This window comes from Chinchilla lanigera, unplaced genomic scaffold (genome assembly GCF_000276665.1).
Source record: "Chinchilla lanigera isolate Chin_1 unplaced genomic scaffold, ChiLan1.0 scaffold00054, whole genome shotgun sequence".
Classification (NCBI taxonomy): domain Eukaryota; kingdom Metazoa; phylum Chordata; class Mammalia; order Rodentia; family Chinchillidae; genus Chinchilla; species Chinchilla lanigera.
Genome location: NW_004955455.1, coordinates 3,570,995 through 3,592,848, shown reverse-complemented (window position 1 = coordinate 3,592,848; position 21,854 = coordinate 3,570,995). Strand labels below are relative to the sequence as shown.

General features: G+C 41.1%; 1 protein-coding gene across 3 annotated transcripts in view; it reads right to left on the bottom strand.

The window, feature by feature from the left end:
- Positions 1-21,824, bottom strand: part of Ewsr1 (EWS RNA-binding protein 1) — a 28,951-nt gene extending 7,127 nt beyond the window's left edge. Inside the window, exons 1-11 of one of the 3 annotated variants that reach the window (XM_005396190.2) lie at positions 21,717-21,824; positions 16,514-16,550; positions 16,346-16,397; positions 14,773-14,896; positions 10,585-10,771; positions 7,745-7,912; positions 5,813-6,024; positions 4,572-4,752; positions 1,767-1,804; positions 1,198-1,230; positions 446-564 (exon numbers count right to left, since the gene is read on the bottom strand). In XM_005396190.2, coding sequence (XP_005396247.1) covers positions 446-564; positions 1,198-1,230; positions 1,767-1,804; positions 4,572-4,752; positions 5,813-6,024; positions 7,745-7,912; positions 10,585-10,771; positions 14,773-14,896; positions 16,346-16,397; positions 16,514-16,550; positions 21,717-21,729 — 1,164 coding nt within the window. In that variant the 5' untranslated portion in view covers positions 21,730-21,824. Of the gene's footprint in view, positions 1-445; positions 565-1,197; positions 1,231-1,766; positions 1,805-2,566; positions 2,947-4,571; positions 4,753-5,812; positions 6,025-7,744; positions 7,913-10,584; positions 10,772-14,772; positions 14,897-16,345; positions 16,398-16,513; positions 16,551-21,716 lie in introns of those variants that run through there. The other 2 variants (XM_005396191.2, XM_005396193.2) reach the window with 2 other exon arrangements.
- Between the last annotated feature and the right edge of the window lie 30 nt (positions 21,825-21,854).

Below are 21,854 nucleotides of genomic sequence, written 5' to 3'. Positions count from 1 at the left end.
GGTATGGTGGGGAGGGGGAACCAACCAATGGGCGGGGGGTGGGGGTGGGGGGAGTAAACTTTAAGACATCTAGAAAGAAGTTAAAAGAGAATTTCAGAAACAACTTTTTTTTGTATTGAACTCAGGACCTTGCACATGCCAGGCAGGCACTGTGCTGAGCTATATCCCTGGCCCCCAGAAACAACTCTTAGCATCAATCTTTTATTTCTTTGGGGTGGGAAGTAGTCTGGGATTACAGGTGTGTGCCACCATGCCTAGCTCTGTTTTTGAAACAGGGTCTCACTATGCAATTCAGGCTGACCTTGAACTCACAGTGATCCTCTTTCCTCAGCCTTCCAAGTGTTGGGGTTACAGCTGTGTGTCACCTTGCCCAGCATTTCAATTTCTTTAAAATGTTCTGTGGTCTGAATTTCTGCCTGAACACCTGGTTATATATTTTACTTACCTTAACAACCCCACATTGCTTAAAGAAGTCTGCCAGATCATCGAGTGTCACATTGTCATTTAATCCTTGTACATAAATTGCACTGTTGTCAGAGTCTTCATCAGGATCTATGGGAGGGCCTTTCAGAGAAGACAGAAAGGAATTATTACTGTTTTGTGTATATAAAATCTTCTTCACCAACTGCTCACAACTATCCAATCGTGCTCATCACAAATCTAAGTGAACCACTAATTACCAATAAGAAGCCCATGGAACTTTGGGTTTACTCTGTTTTATTGAAACAGGATCTTGCTGTGTAGTCCAGGGTGGCCTTTAACTATTAGGTAGCCCAAGGTGACCTTGAACTCAAAGCAATCCTCCTGTTTCAGCCTCCCAAGTGCTGGGACTACAGGTATGTGCCACCATGCCCAGTTGATTAATTTGTTTAAAGTGATAATTAATTACAAAAAAAGTGATGACTAATGGATGATTATAAAAAAGGCCCTAATCTGACCATGACATCAAGAGGAGCACTTTGGTTCATGAGGCTGTTGAGCTCTGGCCAGTACTAAATTCTGTGTCTTTTTGTTGTTTTTTTAACACAGCCTGGCTGTGCAGGCTGGCTTTGAACTATGTAGCTCAAGCTTTCTGCAACTTGCAGTAATCCTCCTGCCTTGGGCTCCCAAGTGCTGGGATTACAGGTGTGAGCCACCACACTAGCATTGTGCCATTTACTTTAAAACACAACATAAAGTTCAAGAATTCAAAATTACCTAGATCAAGATCTGGTCCTTCATCCATGGGTCCTGCCAACCAGGAAAGATCATATAAAATATTATTAGTGCACGTCTTGCAAGCTACAAACCTTACAAACACACATAGCTATCTACTACACCACCATTTGATGGGGAATCATTTAATTCAAAATGAACCGCACTGCTAAAATGGAGCAGTGCCTCTTTTTAACATTGGTGAAAGGTTTGCTAGGGTTTGCTTTTTTCTTTGCTGGTTTGCTTCTAAACCATTACCAAATACACTCTCAATGCTTATGTGCCGAATTAGTGTTAAATTTAAGTAAATTTTTTTCCTCCAAATAAACCGAATTTAAAAACTGTATTCTCCCCCATATTACAGAAGCAGATGCTCAATACTTCAAGTTACCCTTTGTTTTGTAACCATAGGTTAACCTTATTACCCCTAAGACAATGCCGGCAGTACCCATTAGTCTCTTTTGTATAGCTCATTTTTAAACCGTTTATGAAACTAATAAAAAAATTATAGTTTTCTAAAAACTGACTGTATTTTTTTTTAACACTATCCATGGTAATACTCAAAAACTTACCACCAGGCTTATTGAAGCCACCTCGCTCTCCAGCGCTGCTGGGGGGATAAACGAAGAAATGAAGGCCTTTCCCTTTAAAAGCCAGTACCGCTCTGAGCCTTGGGGGGGCTCGTGGGGAAGAAGGGCACTGGCTAAACACATCTCCAAACAATGCATCTCTCTCATCTTGTCACTATGCCTTTCTTCAGGGCAGCTTGCTCAAATTTCCTTAATATACAACCTTGCTTGTCTGATTGTACACACCAGTGTGGTTGGTTCCTTTCATTTCGGGGCTGGTATTAATAGTGCAATACTTGGCAAATTAGGGAGTAAAGAAACTAGACCCCAAACACCCACCCCATCAGTTGAAAAACCAGGACAGCTTGGTGTACAGAAGAGTAGCAAGCAGAGGCAACTGCTGTGACGAACCTTTCCATGTTCATAAAGATGCACCCCCAACCTCTCCAGGGGAGAGGCAAACCAGGCCCTGGGCTTCCTAACAAGTCACAGGATATAGTAAGGCGGGAGACAACCACATTAAATGCCTACACACACATCAGGACGCATCCAGCCAATCTTCAGCATAAAGCCATACAGTTCAGGAAACTAACGGATTTAACAGTTGCTGTGAAAGGAGAATTTACAACAAATACCAAGGCTCAATGGACTGAGGGTGCAACTTTATAGACATATCAGTTAAAAATAATGATTATGGCAGTATAAAATTACATATTCTAAAGAGTAGGGGGGACTATAAATTGTTTTTTTTGTGATAGGTTTTAAAGAGTAAATAAAGACACCCCCCAGTGGGAGGCCCTGAGTTGTTTGTAACCAGTATTGCACCTTTAATACCTGAATATACAATTTCAAGCTGTTGCATGCAGCTTTGCGTCCTTTTTAAAAGTACACACCATAAAATGTTCTCTCTCTTTAAACACAAAAGTTTACACTTTAATGTTACACAATTCTAGAGTATTATACCTCCTCTGATTCATTACCAAACAACAAGTATGCAGTTACCAAAGTTACAGAAGGATTCCATTTATACAATGAATACATTTTGTTAAAAATATTCTATGTATATTTTTCCTCTCCATATGGACACCGTGTCTAGTCCCACTTTTCATTATGCTGCCGGCTGAGTACTGAGTACGGGTACTTTTTAAGTATTGAAGTGTATACAAGGCTCTCACTTTGTAACCTGTAGCATATAAATGCGACAAAGCATGTTAAAAAGTTTCCACGTTTAACAGCCAATGAAAATATCAAAATACTGAGGCAATGAAAAAGGGCATGTTAACAACATTAAGTGCCTTACCTGTAGAAGACACTGAAAACCATCACCACACCACAATAAAAAAGGGGAAGGGGAAATGCCCCTGTCCTGTCCCCACAGGCTCTAACAGACTGCAGCATCACAGTCTGTTGAAAAACCTATGGGGAAGGCCATGGTCTCTTCTATGGCTCCAGGAGAGACTTATCGGGAAGGGGCCCCCCCTCTAATTGCAGTCTAGCAACATTGGTAGAATCGTTACTTCTGGAGTATTAAAATGAATAAACTTGAAATTGCTTTTGAAATCACAAAATATTAAGAATTCTAGGTGATCTGAGACGTGATGATAGTAATTTCAAGTGTCTAGGTCTAATTAAAAACATCCATAAAGAAGTGAAACCTTTATAATGGAATGATACTCTCCAAACTGGATGACGGATTTTACTTTACATCAACTTATAATTTTTTTGTATGTTATGAAATGTTTCTTCCAATAAAGATTTCACTGAAGACTTATTTTTAAAGTTATGCAGAATATGCAAAACAGTATTAGCTATCTTTTAATAATAAAAACATTTGCTACAATGAAATTAAAAGATCAACTTTTTATCTACTTTGAAAATTTCTTTTTTTGGGGAAATTTCTATAAAAATAAATGCTATTTAATTTTTCCTTGAAATAACAGTGACACCAAATCTACTTTAAAGCTAACATTCTGCATAACTTTTTTTAAAAACCAGTTTAAATAGGGACAGAACACACACAGAACTAAGCCTTCTGGATTATGTTAACCATCGACATTATATCTCACCTTCATCAAAGTACAGACACCAGAAGAGGGGGTGGGAAGAGGGAGGGGACGGGCAGGCAGAAATAGGAGGGTCATGTTATTAATCTAAACAGTTTTCTAAACCAGATTGGGCCATCAGTCAAAACGGTCAAGCTGATTTAGACTTTTAACAACTCCAATGGGGAGCAATTCTATACTCAGACACATTACTCTGAAAAAAAGTTACTAAATTTTTCCATGCTCCAACCAAACTTTGTATCAGGTGTACCTCAGGCCATAGTTTAAGGGTTATGGGATCAAAATCTTCAACAATTCTGAGTACAAACAGAACTTGAGGACAAACACTGGAAAACAACTGAATTCTTTTTTGCAGTATATACACCAGATATTTCAAGACAACCATTCAGAGGCATTAGTTAAAAACTTCGGGTTGTTAGAAGGGTTGTGTGTGTTCCATCCCAAATCTATTACCCACAGAGGCTTTTTACCTCTGGAAACCGTGAAGGGAACTGAAAGCTCTAGTTTCAAAACTATTCTTTGTTCTCCCCAACCCAACAAAGTATACTGGCAGAGAAAAAAGCAAGCTGCCAATTGATATATGCCATGAATACGACATTTCCATGGTTTAGATGATGACTTGTGCTCAACAGATTGTCCATGGAAATGTAGACTAAATTTCTTTACGTCTTTCAGTCCCTTCTTTCCATTGAAAATCCTATGGATGAAACAAAATTAGGTAAAAGGAGAAAAGGTTTGCTCTTACCCCATTCCACCGCGTCCTCCTCCCCGCCCACCTCTGCTCATGCCTCCACGATCAAATCCCCCTCTTCCCCTGCCCCGGTTATCAGGGCCACTCATGCTCCGGTTTTCTCCTGGTCCGGAAAATCCTCCAGACTCCTGCCCATAAACACCCATGCTACTGGGGTGGTCCTGTCGAAATGAACCTGAGGAAAGAGTCACATCTGTAAGCCATGGACCAGCATTTACACCACTGCCTGATGTTCTTTCTCCTGGAATCATAGAATTCTCAATTGTAAGGCACTAACCACAGTACCATCTTCTCTACATCATGATAAAGTACCCGTAATCAGTAGGTGCTGGTAAGTTCAAAAAACTATTGGCTCATTAAGGCTTTGAAACAACCTTGAGATAGCTTAGACTAAACCACCTCCAAACAAAAATGCTCTTGCTAACTAACACACAGAATAGAATTTTGTTGATCCTAAGATGTTAAAAGCAGCTTCTTTAAGATATGCTCCAGAAATAAAAATTAGAGCCAGGTTTCTAGGACATTAGCATGTTGTAATGCTGAGTTTCACCAAGCAGCATTTTACAGTCCTAACAAAACATGCCCACAGATTAATTTAAAAAGTATAAAAATCCAGGCAGAAATTTCTGAGGACAATTTCCAGGTTTTACTTACTTCTTCACAAGCAAACTGGGGTTAGAGATAAAACTCAGTGACATGCCTAGTGTGTGTGAGCTCTTGGGTTCAATCTCTAGCATCAAAAATACCTCAGAAAAATAAATTTAACCCCTCCTTCAAAACTACAAGTATTCTGGAAATTGGTTTGTTTTCCTTTTAGGATACAAAACAAAAAACGAAACAAAAGCACAACCCTCCCAATCAAAATCATAATTTATGATTTGGGATGGGTAGGCAATGAAAAACTCTGGTTTTATATAACCTAAAGAAAATAGGGCAGTCTGAAACATTTTTAGTGGTCTGTTACAGTTATCTCAGTATTTCTTCTTTTAAAAGACTTTATTAAGAACAATTGGGGGATTAAAAAAAAAAAAAAAAAAAAAAAAAAAAAAAAAAAGAACTGAAATGAAAAAAAGAAAGCACTGAAATCTTTCCTGGGACACCCAAGCTACTAGGCAGGATGTTACGAACTAAAGACGCACCCTAGACTCCAAAGACACAGTGGTAAAGAACATTTCCCAAGTTCAGAAACTCCAAACACAATGACTCTTATTTGGTTTTCTCTCTTAGCAACTCACTCTGCTGCCCGTAGCTGCTGCTCTGTTGGCTATATTGACTTGGAGCCTGGCTGTAGGATCCAGTCTGGGGGGGATAACTAGTGGGAGGCTGCTGCCCATAGCTGCTTTGTTGACCATAGCTACTCTGCTGTCCATAGCTGCTCGGCTGCCCATAGGTGTTCTGCTGAGAGTAACTGCTCTGATCATAACTAGTCGGCTGTGTAGAGGAATAGCTGAAAGGAAAAAAAAAATTTTTTTTAGGAAGGAGAGAAGGCTTGTTACTTTCCCAAACCCCTGAAAACGAGATATTTACAAGTCACAGACATCCTTTAATGCAGTTATTTTCTACATATCAACAGTATGAATGAAAATATGTATCTTCATATTTAGATTAGTTAACACTTTAGTGGGAAGGAGTGGGCTAATTAAAAGCACCCATCTGTATACCCTTATACCCTTTTACTTTCATTTAAAACAAAGATTATTTTCAACTATATATATTTTTTGGTTTGTTTTTTGTCTTTCTGAGACAGTTCCACTATGCGGTTCAGGCTGGCCTTGAATTCACAGCAATCCTCCTGCCTCAGCCTCCTGAGTGCAGGGATTACAAGCGTGTACCACCACACCTAACCTCAACTATATTTAATCTAAATTTGGGAATTTAGATGCTTCTCTATTAAGAGAATATATACATGTATACTCAGGAAAGACTGACCCAGGGAAAAAAGCACTGAAAAAAAAGTAGAGTTAAGTGAGGCAGTCAGTTCCAAGATTGCCTTTAATGATCTTAAGTGACGATAGTGATTCTCTGAAGAGATAAGGCTGCTTGGTGGTACAGTGTGTGTAGGAGATGAACCACACAAAAATGCTATTTTTCCTTTGAAGATTCATCTGAGTATTCAAAATTGCTCTGCTATAGCTTCAACCTTTCAGAAATGTCTAATTATCTATGAAATCTGGGTACTACTCAAGAAAAGACAAACAAGGAATTTTCAGAAAGAAGGTACTGTATGAAAAATACTAGATCAATATGATAATCATACAGCAGGGAAATTACCCAAAAATATACTCTTGCATTAAATTTTTTTTCCCCCATTAAGATGGGATCTTGATGTGTCTCAAACTTGTGAGGTCAAGTGATTCTTTGACCTCAACCAGGACTACAGGTGTGCACAATTTGCTGCTGGGCAGCTCTATTTCTTTTCCCCCCTTTTGAGACAGGGTCTCCCTATATAGTTCAGGTTGGCCCAGACTCACTATGTAGCCCAGGCTGGCCTTGAACTCATGGCAATCTTCCCGTCTCAGCTTCCCAAGTGCTGGGATTACAGGCATGTGTCACCATGCCCAACGCTTGTTTTTCGAGACAGGTTCTCACTATGTAGTCCAGACTGCCCTTGAACTCATGGTGATCCTCCTGCCTCAACCTCTAGAGTGTTGCGATTATGGGTGTGTGCCACCATACCAAGCTGACTTAATTTTATTAGTAAAAAGGCCAGTAAAAGTGATTAGCTCTATCTGTACCACATAAGCTACCTGACGGGACAGTCTCACATCTATCATCTGTGGTTCAAGCCAGTGAGAAGGTAATGTCCTGCACTTTACCCACTGAAGAAGATGGTAAAATGGCTTCTATGGTTGTTTTTATGTGAAATCATATAAACTGAGTCAGTTTATATGGTTCTGGTTCTTTTCCTTCTCAGGTAACTAAAAGAGCCAAATTAAAGGGAAGAACCTATTGTGGTAAAAATATTTCTGTCTGTATTCAGACAAAATAGTTATTGGCCACCAGGTAATGCTAGGGGGAACCTAGGACTGAGGCTTCAATATATCTACACATGGTCAGAGCTATCACTGAGAGACAACAAAGGAGGGAGGCAAAGCAAGTTGGTCAACAATGTGAAAAACACTTGCTATTCCACTAGCTCACTGGTCATAAGAAAAAAACAGACTGACCTGGTAGGAGGATAGGATGGAGGTGCCGTGACTGGCTGCATCGGGTAGCTTCCAGGAACCTGGGGATAACTGTAGTTACTCTGTCCATATCCTAGGCTGGGCTGGTTATAACCCCCTGTGCTAGATTGAGGTTGATTAGTCTCAGTAGGCTTGTTACCATCCTGTGGTCTAAAAGGAAAAATTTTAAATAGATCTTCTCAGCCACAAAACAGGTAAGAAACTTACAAATCTGGGAGCAATATGTGATATTAAGACTGAGATTGGAAATATATACAGTAGTAAACTACATCAAACCACTCAACTATATTTGCTAGAAAAAACACTAAAGAATGGAGAGAATTAATCATATTCACAGAAGATATACCAACATGTTGCATTCACTCCATACTGACAGCTAGCTATGAAAGGCAGTTTCAATATTGTGTTTCCCATTTAAGTAATCTGGGAGGGGAGATGGGGGAAGAAACGCTTTTTCTCAAAGCAAACTAACAGTAATATAAGTTTTACTTTTTAAAAGAAAAAGAAAAAGAAAAAAAAGTTTTAGTTTAGACCAACTTTTTTTGTTGTTTTTTTGAAACAGAGACCCTGTATATACTCCAGGCTGGCCTCAACCCTGTGGGAGTCCTCCTGCCTTAGTCTCCAAGTGCTGAGATTTACAGGCATGTACCACCATGCCCATCTTAAGAGTAAAATTTACATAATAAGCCCACATCATTACAAATGTGGAGTATTTGTTGATCTATGTTTCTCATTTAGTAACACACACAAAAATGAAACAAAAATCCTAACTTAGGCTGCCATGAATTAGCTTAATCTTGCCTCAAAAGTCTCCATACTGAAAAAGAGAACGGTAAGGTAGGAATGATGTAGAACCCCCACACCCCAATCTGGGATATGCCTGTCAAATGGCAAAAATCAATCCCAGTCCCAAGGAAAAAACTTCACAGGTTTCTATTACCTCTTATTCCTAATAGTTTGTATCAATGCACTGTACGCTGGAGCTATTTTAAGCAAAGGGATAAGAGTCAGGAGGAAGACCAAAGAGGATGTGGAAGTACTGTTTTTTTTACTGAGCTAAAATGGGTCACAAGCACCCTCTTTCCAGTGGAAAGAGAATAGTCGTCACTGAGCAGGAGACATACAATGCTTTAAAAGTAGCAAGGATTGAAAACTAAGAAAAAAGGGATCGAAAAGAACCCTCAATGAAACTTAATTCATATATAAATCCCTCCAACCATGGCTTGGGTCAACTGTTGCATTACAGCATTAAATGGTTCTCTGAACATTTAATAACACTCTGAAACATCCAGGTCAATGATAGTGGGACTCTTCTAGGAATCAGCTTGCTTAATACGACTGCATAGGCTATAACAGCAGGTGTAAACTACCAAGTAGTTCTGATTACTCATGGCACATGTTTAATCTCTTGTCTATTCTCTAAAAAGACTACATTCAAAACAAAATGAAACAACAACTGTATGCAGAAGTCACCTAAATGTACGGTCTAAAGCAAAGACCAGATGTTAATAACAATACTATTTATTTGCTAATCACTCATAGGGTATGAGCTCTGCTGAACTGACTGTTCATGCTAAAGGGGGTTACTAAATTAAGAATTTATACTATTTGAGCCAGGTGTGGTGGTGCACACCTGTAACCCCAGCAAGCAGGAGGCTGAGATGGGGCGTCGCTGTGAATTTGAGGCCAGCCTGAACTACGTAGTGAAGACAGTCTCCAAAGAAAAAGAATTTAAACTACTTGTCCTATGATACTTAGGTTGGCAAACTTCTAATAGAGAAAAATCCTATCATCTATTTAAACTGAGGCACTGTTTCACTTCCAGATATGGATATAGCCTTTACTAATAACTGGACTATTTATCATTTATTTATTTATTTTTTGGTTGTTTTGTTTTTGTGGTTTTGAGACAAGGTCTTGCTATGCAGTTCAGGCTGGCCTTGAGCTTGCTTGCAAGGATCCTCCTATCTCAGCCTCCTGAGTGCTGGGATTACAGGTGTACGCCACCATGCCTGGCTGCTGCTTTATCTTTTAAAAGACACTATCTTCCCTACGTAGTTCAAGCTGGCCTCAAACTCATGGTGATTCTCCTGTCTCTGTTTCTCAAGTGCTGGGATTACAGGCATTCACCCCTACCCCAATGATGAGAGTATGCCTCCCACACACCACCATGCCCAGCCATGGGACTATTTCTTGACTCATATGATGCTACCCTCCTTCCTGTACAGTGAACTACCATATTTACCCCAAAGGGACAGCTATTATCCATTTATGGGATCAAGAACACCAAAGATTGAAGTATAATTCTATAAGCAGTTCAGTTTTTGTTTTGTTTTGTTTTGTTTTTCTGAGACAGGGTCTTGCTATGCAGTTCAGACTGGCCCTTGAGCTCATTCCGTAGCCCAGGCTGGTCTTGAAATGATCCTTGCGGTGATCCACCTGCCTCAGCATCCCAAGTGCTGGGATTACAGGTGTGTGCCACAACCAGCTGAGCAGTTCAGTTTTGAGAAAAAACCACAAAGTTTCTTTTGGGTTTAGAAGAGTAAAAACAATAGCCTCCTCCTACCCGCAAAATATGCTCCTAAACCAGAGCAATCTATTTGAGTGGAAGCCCTCATTTTGGCCCTTGGATAGTACCATTTCACTGCTAAATGGGGAATACTTTTGTATGGCCCAGGACACCAGTTACTGTAACAACTATAAGAACAGTCAACCCTTAAACAGAGTAATTATGTCATGAATTCTCTATACAGAGTTGCTACTTCCCTAACACTTGAGGCCCACACAGTATAGAATTAAAAGAGTAGGGAATACGGCCTTACCTTGCAGGTGCAGTAGCTGCTGGCTGCTGCCCATAGGCTGGGTAAGCAGGCTGAGTGCCATATGCAGACTGGGCTGCGTAAGATGCCTGGGTGGTGGTGACCGTAGCAGTGGTGGTATCATAAGCACCAGTGCCGTACCCCTGGACAGGTTGGCTATATGCCTGGGGGGCAGCTGGAGTAGTATAACCTAGGACAAAGCAGAGCCGGGTCAGATTTCTGGTCAGGTCAGAGATCTGCCTATACACTTCTTCATTAACAAAACAATTTATAAACCACTCACTTTAAACCATCACAGAATTTAATCCCTTTAAATATCTGCCCTTCAGCCATAGTAATACAAACCAGTATTTAAAGCCTAAGTTCTCTAAAAGTACTAAGTTTTTAGTGCAGTACTATCTTATTTGTTTTACCTTTCCTTTGGTTTTTGAGACAACGTCTTGGCCATGTAGTTCAGGCTGGCCTCAAACTTTCAGGGACCTCCCCTGCCTCAGCCTCCTGAGTGCTGGGAACAGGTGTGTGCCACCACACCTGGCTATCTCATTGGTTTAAACCCACATATAATTGGGAGAAAGAACATGCTACAGAAAGCCATTACTAAATTTTTTCTCGGCCTCTCTTGAAGGCATTCAAAGGAAACAAGTTTGCAGTTCGCCAACTCTGTTAGATTTCCTTATATCTCTCAACTAAGATGCTTAAGTACCTCAAAAAATCTTCTAGCAGGTCCCAGAAAGCTATAAAAGGCAAGTAACATGGCATTTCAAAATACCTAAAAAATAATGATCTGGGTCCAGATGGGTTTAAGCAATAAACCCTTAAACCTGAGGTAGTAGTTTATTACTTTCAGTCCCAAGCACATGGGCAGTTCACATTTAAGAAAACTGAAGTTACAGGAACATGTGTTTCTTCTGCCTTGGGAGATATTAACATGTGATAGATACAACATTCTAACAACTAATTTTGTTTCAAGTAACAACTAACAAAAACTGCCATCAAGGCTGGTTATCAAGTTACCCAGCTCCATTTCTCTTACTTACCTACCAAAGGCAAAAGGACCCTTTTCTTATTAGAGGTGTAATCTAGTCTCTTCTCCCCTTGAGTATTTCCCTATCCAGGTGTCACAAAGGCCTGCACTTACGATGTGTGCTTCAGACCAGCAAGATCATTGCTTTTTCCTTTGAGATCTGGGCTTAGAGCATGATCAACAACTCAAAAGTCTGTAGCTGTTAGGTCTTGCTCCACAGAGGTATTATAACCTTTTCTGGTACTGGGCTCTTTGGCTCCCTTAAGGTCACTGAGCCATAAAAACCTCTCAACATTTGTATCCATCAAAGAAAATCCAACTTCATTAAAGTAAAAAAAATTTAGTCTTTAAAAGAAATATTGGATTAAGACTGCTTATTATAGTTAACATTTAGGGCCTTAAGCTTTAGTCAGAGTAAAGTGCCCTCAGCAAACACACAAGCTAAACAAAAACAAGATGAACTTTTTTCTGTAACCTAAAGTGTTACCTTTTGTAGCAGAGTATAATACTTTCTTCTCCATCTCAAACATTAAAAGAAATTTTGAAAGGTACACAGATAGCAGTTTCCCTGTCAAAACTGTTGGGTGGATATGTGTATGAAAGTACATTTCCAGTGGAAATTATTTTTTGTGGTACTAGGGATTGAGCTTGGGGCCTCTGCACTGAGCTACCTCCTAGGCCTTTATTTCCAGTCAGAATCTAACTATGTTGTTCTGGCTGGGCTCCAACTTGTAATCCTTCTGCCTCAGCCTTCCAGGGTGCTGAGATTCCAGATGTGTGCCACCACATTTGGTTTAGAAAATTAATTTTGAACTTGCATGCTGTTCACTTAAACATTTGTTTTTCTTTTTGGATAGTACTGGGGTTAAATTCAGGGCCTCACAGGTGCTAGACAAGTGCTTTGCCACTGAACTACACTGGAACCTGTATAATTTAAAAGTTCTTTGCAGACTCCTAAGGTTAATTATAGGAAGTATGCTTTTATTTAGTATTATCTAGAATCTAATTCTATCTTCTCTGTTATTTTTACAGGTGTTTTTCTGCTACATGATGACAGGCTGTCTGTAAAACTCACAGGAAGAGCAGTTAAATAAACAACAAAAACTGTAACTGATTAGGGCATTAACATGTCAAAACTATGTGGCAATAGTTAAAGTCTTATAGTGTTAAGGATTACAGTAACAGACTCTGGGTTAATAAATAATCTTTTAATTAATCTGTATTCCCCATACAAACAGCCAAGCAAAGTGAGGAGGGGGAAAAAAAAAAAAATCAACAGAGCAAAATGATTTAATGATAACAAAAAAGACCAACGGAAAAAGACAACAGATCTACTAGGTGTTAATGGTTTGAAGGAAAAAGGTGGTAGGAAACATCACACAAACTGACCAAAATCTTTGTTCAACCTGCACACTCAAAATTAAACTTTAAGAACTCTATTTTAATTAGTAACTTAAATGCATATATAGCCTCTCTCTTCTGAAGCTTAATTTAGAAAAAGCCTAAAGAAGACAATGTATTTGAATACACTTCTTCTAATAATTATCCAATAACTTTTATATGTAAAGACTACATGGGGGGCCAGGGATGTAGCTCAGTGGCGTGAGGCCTGAGTTTGATTTCTGGTATCCAAGAAGCAGGAAGGTAAATAGTAAGTCCCTGACTTATGAATGAGGTCCACTCTGGAAAAATGTTCTTAAATCCAACAAAGGGAGTCTTAACACACCTCTGACACAAATATACGGTGTATATTGCTCTGCATGTCCTAGCAGTCCCCTCCACATCACCACTGCTCTTCCTCTTGTTTCTGGACATTCTGGGCTCTGACTGAACACTGTACTACTGCAAAGTATTTCTCCTACTAGACTATAATATGGAGAACTGAAGATAGTTGGAAAAGTTTTTACTTTTCTTTTTTTTTTTTTTGTACTGGAGATCGAACTCGGGACTTTGTGCTTTGCAAGCAGGTGCTTGTGCTGCCGAGCTATATCTCCGGCTCCCGCTTTTTAAATCTTAAACTAAACATTTCCTTACATTAAAACCTTTTATAATAATGAAGGTAGGGGATGCTGGGGATATAGCTCAGTGGCATAAGCACCTGCCTGGCAAGCACAAGGTCCTCAGTTCAATTCTTGGTACAAAAAAAAAATAATGAAGGTAAGGGAAATAGCCTGAAACATTATACATCACTCAGCAGAAAAAACTATTATAGATTTTTCAAATACTCCACTCAACCTCAGTTTTAAGTATACAATTTATTGTAATTCTTTAAAGTTTCTTAGCTTCCTAGAATGCTATATATAAAATATACGCTGAAGACATACTATGAATTAAAATAATTCTTAACAGTTAAAACAGAAAAAAGATGTGTCTGGACTGAAAAGCAACCAATAGACAAACATGATACATGCAGGGTGGCAGTTTGTTTCTCTAAATAAATCTAATCATGCAATCTATCCTTCAGGGAATAGGGGGGAATCAGCTGGGAGTAATCACCTGAAATACCTTTGGCAATATGAGTATTCTATTAAGGTTTGATAGGAAGTAATGTTAAATAATAAAATCTTTCCCAAATCATATAAAGAAAAGGACACACATCTGTGAATGGCACCTGAAGCGGTTTTTTCATTAGCACCTTGTGTGTGATGTTAGAAAAATCTGGCGGTTAAAACAAATGAAAACACCTAAAGGGTTAACATTACAGGGTTAGACAAGATGGAAAGCATTTCCCATGCAAGAATGAGCAGGATAGTCAAACCTGTACTGGTCCCTTCTACTGTGGAAAGCACAAAACAAAAAATAGAGGGTACACTATCAGACGAAGCAACAAGTGAAAACCAGTTGATTTTTAAGCAGCCCATTTAAGAAGGCTCATTCTTAGTATTAGCATTAGCACAATCTTTTACACAGTCTCCATTTTGTTGTCAGATTATTCCATAGTGTATAGAAGTTAAAAGTTCTTTTCTTCCTTGAAGTTTATCCCACCCACATTCTACTAGATATCCCTCAAGGAAAATGTAAGGAAAAGGAAAAAAAGAAAGAAAAAATGTTAAGAGTAAAAGATCTCCAAGATGTGGATCAGAATACACATCTAAGAGCTTGAGTACCAAGTCTCAGCAAATGCCCTAGACACTATGACTCAAAAATCTCTCCAAGGCAGGCCTTACCAGTGGGAGGCTGTCCATAAGAAGTTGCGTACGCAGTCTGCCCATAGGTGGCAGTGGTCTGAGCCTGGGTATAGCTGACATCAGTAGGTTGTCCATAGGTTCCATAGCTTTGTTGCCCATATGCCTGCTCCAAAGAAAATGGATGTTATGAACTCTGTGTACGAACCTTGCATTTTAGCAATAAAACCGACTTATCTCTAGGTTTCTAAATGATAGAATCAAAGACTAAAATAGGCATAAAGTTATTGTTTTTTTGAGACAGGATTTCACTATATATTCCACCCTGGCCTTGAACCTGCTGTATAGCCCAGGCCACCCTCAAACTTGCTGCAATCCTCGTGGCTCAATTTCCACAGTGCTATGATTACAGGTGTGTGCGACCACACTCAGCTATAGCTTGAGCCTGTTATCTTTTACCCAAGTTATTCCTATTCTGGTAAAGGTAACAATAAAGTTCCAGAGATATTTAGGAAAAACCTCTCTATATACAGGAGATTAACAAGACACTTCCAAGGGAAGAGCAGTAAAGGCACAGGTGTGTAACTGTCAGTACTCAATGTAGCACAATTTAATAACTAGAAACAGTATTAGGAAGATAAACGGACAAAGAAAAAGAAAATGGGCTAAGATTTTCTAGGCAATTTTGAAAACTCGATTTTCAGCATGGCACAAAGCTTAAAACTATTACATATTTCAAAGGAAATGGAACCAGAATACTGCATGTTCTCTTATGCTTAGTACATCAAGACTAGTCTTTTGAACTTAGACATTAGTAATACTTAATATCAAGTACGGAATAGGCTGTTCTTTCAAATTTTAACATGTTCATATTTTGGTTTATCTGAATGGCCAGTAAGATATGCTAGCAATATCATATTCTGTCTATCCTAGAACATGGTTCTACGGCAGTTATTAGTATATACTTTATGGTGTGATTCATTTGGAATTCAAGGTGATCTTGAAACCACTAGAAGGCCTATTCCTAGAGTAGGTGGCCTTGGCTGCCCTCCCCACCATGGTCCTGGAGATCATGCAAGCTAGACAAACACTCCACTACTGAGATAGTCCCCAGACCCTGACCGAGGTTTTTAACCACACACTCATGTACTAGCAAGTTTGGGAGTGCCTCAGCTAGGCAGCAATGTTTCTTAGAACTGATCCCACTATACAGCACCTATGCACTGCAAAGAGCTCATCAGCAAAACAGTCATATCATCATTTTCCTTTGCAGTACTATGATGATTAAGTTAAGTAAATCCAAACATAATAAAATAAAATAAAATACATAGAAAGACCAAGCATTGAACATGGTAACTGCAGAACTCATACAGTCTAGAAATTATAAAAAGCCAATCCTCTGCTTTAGCACAGTTTCACTTAAGATGGCAGAATGGAGAAGCTCTTTGTAATCCTCTGTAAATTCCTGGGTTTTCAATGGCTACATGCAAAATATTACTATTTCATGCTATACCTAATTTTGAAAAAGACCTGCGCTAATCATTGTTTTAATGATCAACAGAAACATTTTACCTGGAGATGCAGCTACATATAATTACTGTATTTTAAAGATTACCTGGGTGGTCTGTGCATATCCTTGAGTTGGCTGGGCGGTGTAAGCACTGTAGCTGCAAAAGAAATGCAAGAACTGAATACAGAACATTCTGATTTTATTACAACTATGAGGCTCCATACTCTAAAAACACTAAACACAGACAAAAATTGTTGTAAAAGATTGACTTACCCCTGCTGGGCTGCAGCTTGGCTGTAGGTACTATAATCTGGAGGAAACAAGGAAAGAAGTGTAAAGTCAGCAAAGAGAGGGTAAAGGAATTTAGGTGGCACGAAGAATTCTTTCAACTATTCAGAGGCTGACACAGTCCAAATGAGTACCTGTGATCTCTTAACACCAAACCACACAAATTAGGTCTAAGAGAGTTAAGTTCTTTCTGAATATGAATACAATGCTAGCTAATGAGGCCAAGATCAGCTGACTTGCCTATTTTGCATGTTCCCATGATCATAAAACACAGGCTATCATTTTATTTATTTTTTGGGTCTTTTTGACACAGAGTTTCACTATGCAGTTTAGGCTGGCCTTGAACTCAACTCTGTAGCCTAGGCTGGCCTCAAACTCGAGGTGATCCTCCTGCCTCAGCTTTCCAAGTGCTAGGATTACAGGTGTGCACCATCACACTTGCCCAGGCTATCATTTTACATGTATGGTCATCACCCTGAGCCTAATAATGGAGAATAAGATCCTAAAACAGGCTCAGAAGCTTTATGTTCATATAAAAAGGAGCTATGCAACAACACTACAATGTTCACCGTCAGGCTGATTTATTAGTAGTTTTCCCTCCTCAAAACTAGTTTTTCTAGCACTTCCTCCCATTACCAAGTAAGACCAATCATAATTCTCTAGCACAACGGCACTGAAATGGAATGGCAGAAAACAAGAAGCTAGTCATTACAAACTAGTATTCCTGGTACCAGGAAAAAAAAAAAAAGACTATGTCTGTATAGTAACTCAAAAGCTAGATATCTGGGGACAATTTGGTTTTAGGTTAATAACTGTATGTATTTCCTAAAATCCAAAGTGATTTGAACTTTAAAAAAAAAAAAATCACAAATTTTCTGGGCTCTACATAAACCCTCCTATAACTTTTTTGTCTTTTCTTTTTTGGGGTTTTGTTCCCCCACCCCTGGTACCAGGAATCGAACTCACAACCTTGTGCTTGCCAGGCAGGCGCTGAGCCACTGAGCTAAATTCCCAGCCCCATACTTTTTTGTCTTTTTGAGACAGGATTTCACTATGCAGTTTGGGTTGGCCCTGAACTCACTTTGTAGCTCAGGCTGGCCTTGAATTTGGAGCAATCCTCCTGCCTCAGCCTCCTGAGAGCTATCCTACAAGCATGCACTATCATGTGCCCGGCCACCTATAACCTTTTTTTTTTGGAATCTTTTTGAGACAGGGTCTTACTATGCACTTTAGGCTGGCCTTGAGCTAGCTCACTTTGTAGCCTAGGCTGGTCTCAAACTTGCAACGATCCTCCTGTCTCAGCCTCCCGTGTGCTGGGATTACTGGCATGTGCCACTATGCCTGGCTCCTCCTATGACTTTTTACAACACACATCAAAAGGGATCAAAAACCAATCCACTAAGATATCTACAAGCAGTGGAAAAAACCAACCAGTCAGAAAATAGCTGAGACATTTTCTCAGCACTACTGAATTAAAGTTACAGAAGTTTTAAGATTTTTTTAAAAAGGCAGTTAATTATTTTAAAAAAGCCTATTTCCTTTGCACATGAATACCTTTCTCACTCAATGTTTGAATACTGTACTGCCATTAAAACAGAACCAAAGAGTCCTCTCTTTTCCAGTCAGAAAATCCCTCATCCAAAAGCAACTGTGTATATTTCAGTTCTTGGAGGGGTAGAACCCCTTGCCAGGCAATCCAAAGCCTGCCTCACCACCTACTGGGCTAACATCAGAATATGTAGCTGAGTCTATCTCTTTTAAACTGGCCTGTGTTTCTACTGCTCTGCAATTCACCTTTGTTTGTACACTCGTAGCTCAGAACCCTGAATCAACATTTAAAATCAACTGCCCAAAGGATATCTACAATGAAAAAAAAAAAAAAAAAAAAATCAATCCATTCAAGTCACTCCTGAAGCATTTTGAATAATGCTGCAAGTCATATACTTTATGACACATAAAAATTAAATGTAACCAGACATGGTGGTGCATGCCTGTAATCCCACAACTCTTGGGAGGCTGATGGAGAAAAGAGCTCTCAAATTCAAGGCCAGCCAGGGCAACTTAAGTGAGATCCTGTCTCAAAATAAAAATTGGCCTGGGGATGTAACACAGCGTTAAGGTCCTGGGTTCAATCTCCATTATGGGGATGGTGATGAAATGGCTGTGTAATAAATGCAGGGGCTGGGGATATAGCTCAGTGATACAGAACTTGACCAGCATGCCCAATGGCCTGGGCTCAAGGGCCCCAGCAATGCAAAAACCACTCCCTCTAACCCCCTCCTCACTAAATGCAAATTGCCATTCACAAAACAAACACAATGAAGCACCAAAGCCAAGCATTTCAACCTACATTTTCCTGAAGATTCTGTATGAAAAATGATTTAAAAATCACTGACATAAATTCAATGCTTGTGAGAAGCAGTTATGTAAAACATAAAACTGAACGGGGCCAGGTAGGGTGGTGCCTGTAATCCCAGGGCCCAGGAAATTGAGGCAGATCACTATAATTCAAGGCTAGTCTTGGTTACATCGTGAGTTCAAGGCCAGCCTAAACTACATAGTGAGATCCTGTCTCAAAAATCCAAAAAAAACGGCCAGGCGTGGTGGGGCCCACCTCTAATCCTAGCATCCCTGCCTCTAATCTTAGCACTCGGGATGCTGAAGCAGGAGGATCATTGCGAGTTTGAGACCAGCCCGGGCTACAAACTGAGCTCAAGGCTAGCCTGAACTGCATAGCAAGACCCTGTCTCAAAAACATAAAAAAACCAACAAAAAACCCAACAACAATAACAAAAAACCCCAAGTCAAAACAATTGATATGGAACAGCTAATGATGTCAGGTCAGTGTGAAACTACAGGATTTTTACCCTACACTGACGGGCTGAGGCAGCAATTTTTTTTCATGAGAATCTGTTTACCTATAGCACACAACCTGGCCTCAAACACAACTAGGAATACAGTGTTCAGATTATTTAACAAGCCGGGTGTGGTGGTGTATGCCTGTAATCCCAGCACGGCTGTAATCCCAGCATTTGGGAGGCTGGGGCAGGAGCACTGTTGTGAGTTTGAGACCAGCCTAGGCTACAAAGTGAGCTCAAAGCCAGCCTGAACTGAGTAGTGAGACCCTGTCTCACACAGAAAAAAAAAGATTACTTAACAATCAGTTGTGTTTTTAATTTCTAAACACGCAGTTGAAAACTTCACTAAAAACAGCACAGGGAGAGGAGACAAGTGGTGATGCAGGGGCTTTTTAGAATGCTAGCAATATTCTATTGCTAGAATAGGTCGGAACAGTGGTTGGTTGGGAGTTTGTGTTGTAATTGTGTAAGCTGGACACATGCTACATAGTGTGGGTACCTTTCTACGTGATTATAGGTGAGGGAGGGAAAAACATGTCAACACCACTTGAGGCAGCAACTTAAGACATTTCAGTCACTTCCCAAACTGTACAGATTTAGGGTTTAAGACTATATAATGCATTAAAGTCAGCACAGGGTAACTCTGTTGGGACCAAAATGCTTTGCTTTTAAGACCAGAGGGTGTGAAGAAGCTTTTAAAAGGTCTACCTATTCTCATATTTTGCAAGAAAGCAAACTAAAATTCAAGTAAGACATATGACTCCCTAAAGATCCCCCAGCGTGGCCTAATATTGTGTCTATGTAAACCATACTTGTAATTTTAATTTAGTAGGTGGTGAGCAAAAAGGGTTTGAGGAAGCATGACTGAAGAAAATCATGTCCAGCCACATAAAAATTTAAATGTAGACACTCTGTCTCTTCAGGCTGTCGAAGGCAAGATGAGGGTGGAAAGGGCACAGGATGTCTCTGTATTATCTCGAGTGTTCTCTTTTAGAAGCACTCCTGGTAGCCCCTCAGCAACAGCCACCATTAACCCGTTTATTGGCCCCACAGACGGGCAGAGTTCTTAAAACTGTCTTTCAGTTGTTAGATGCGGGGGTCTTTCCAAATACAAATTCTGAAGGACCCAGCGCTTTCCCTCTCATTTTCTCCCAATGCCTCCAAGGACTGGAACCAGGCCGGCCAAGGAATAATACCCCCAAAGGCAAAAAAGCTCCACCCTGCCAATAATCCCGGGCGAAGCGTGCCAGACTGCAGATGGAAGTTACACTATACAGTACTCAGCGACGCTCCAGGCAGTCAGGACCACCCTATCGGTACCATTCTAGGGCTCCCACCCCGGGCTCTCTTTTCAAGCCCACCGCGGGCCTGCTTTTGCTAGCCTCTACGGGCCCACTGAATAAACAAGCCCGGAGCCCAACACACATATCAACGTGCCAGGCGGTGGCTGAACCACAGTCCGAATACAGGCTCTAGGTTTTGCTCCTCCTAGGTTAGACAGCCCAGAGATTTCTCTCGGTTCGGACTTCTGGCCTCCAGATCCAGGCTGGCTTTCTTATACAACTGATCTCCCTCGGCGTTTACTGAAAAACAGCCCCGGGAAGTCACTTAACTGCTTTCTAGGGAGTGCAAGGGGGGTTAACACAAAAACGACAAAAAAGACAAAAAAAAGTCCAAAGCGGGCAGCAGACTTGCGGGAGGGCTCGCAGGCCAGGCCGGTGTAAGCGGGGGCTGGAAGGCACCCAGCCGACCGGGCCTGAGGGGAGACCGGGCTCCTGCTCGCAAGCCAGAGCCTCGCGCCACACCGAGTCCCGGCGGCCCGTTTTGCCCCCCCGCCCCGACTTCTCCGTGAGAAAGAGTCGCCTCGGGCTAGGACCCCTAACCCCCGAGAGTGGAGACGGGAGGGTCCGCGGGGCCGCGGCTTCTCGAGCCACCTCACGGGCCCCCCTTCGGCTTTCAGGCTGAGGGACTCGAGGCCAGGCGCGTCCCTGCTTCACGCGGGACCTCAGAGGCCACAGGCCCCGCCCACGTGGCGGGCGGCCGGGAGCGCGGGGGCCGACGATAGCCACACAATGGAGGCCAAGGCCGGACCGGAGCGCCCCGCCAGCGCGAGCCCCCCGCGCGCCGGAAGGTTCCAGAACCGGCCCGCCCGATGGGGGAGGGGAAGAGAACGCGGACCCCCCCCCCCCAAAGCTCGTCGGGCCGCGGCGGGGACCTCCAACCTTTCTCTACAACTCCAACCAATTGTCCCGGCCACACCCAGGGAAGAGCAGCCCCCAGTTTCGAGGTCCCGGCCGTTGCTGGCCCGACCGCAGTTCCATCACACTCACCCGTGGACGCCATTTTCTCTCCTTCCTCCTCGTTCTCTCAACGTCCGTCACCCTCTCGCTTTTCCTCTAAGCGTCGCACTGCGCAGGCCCAAAACCCGCAACGTCGGGCGCTACTATTGGTCCAGGACACGGCGGGGG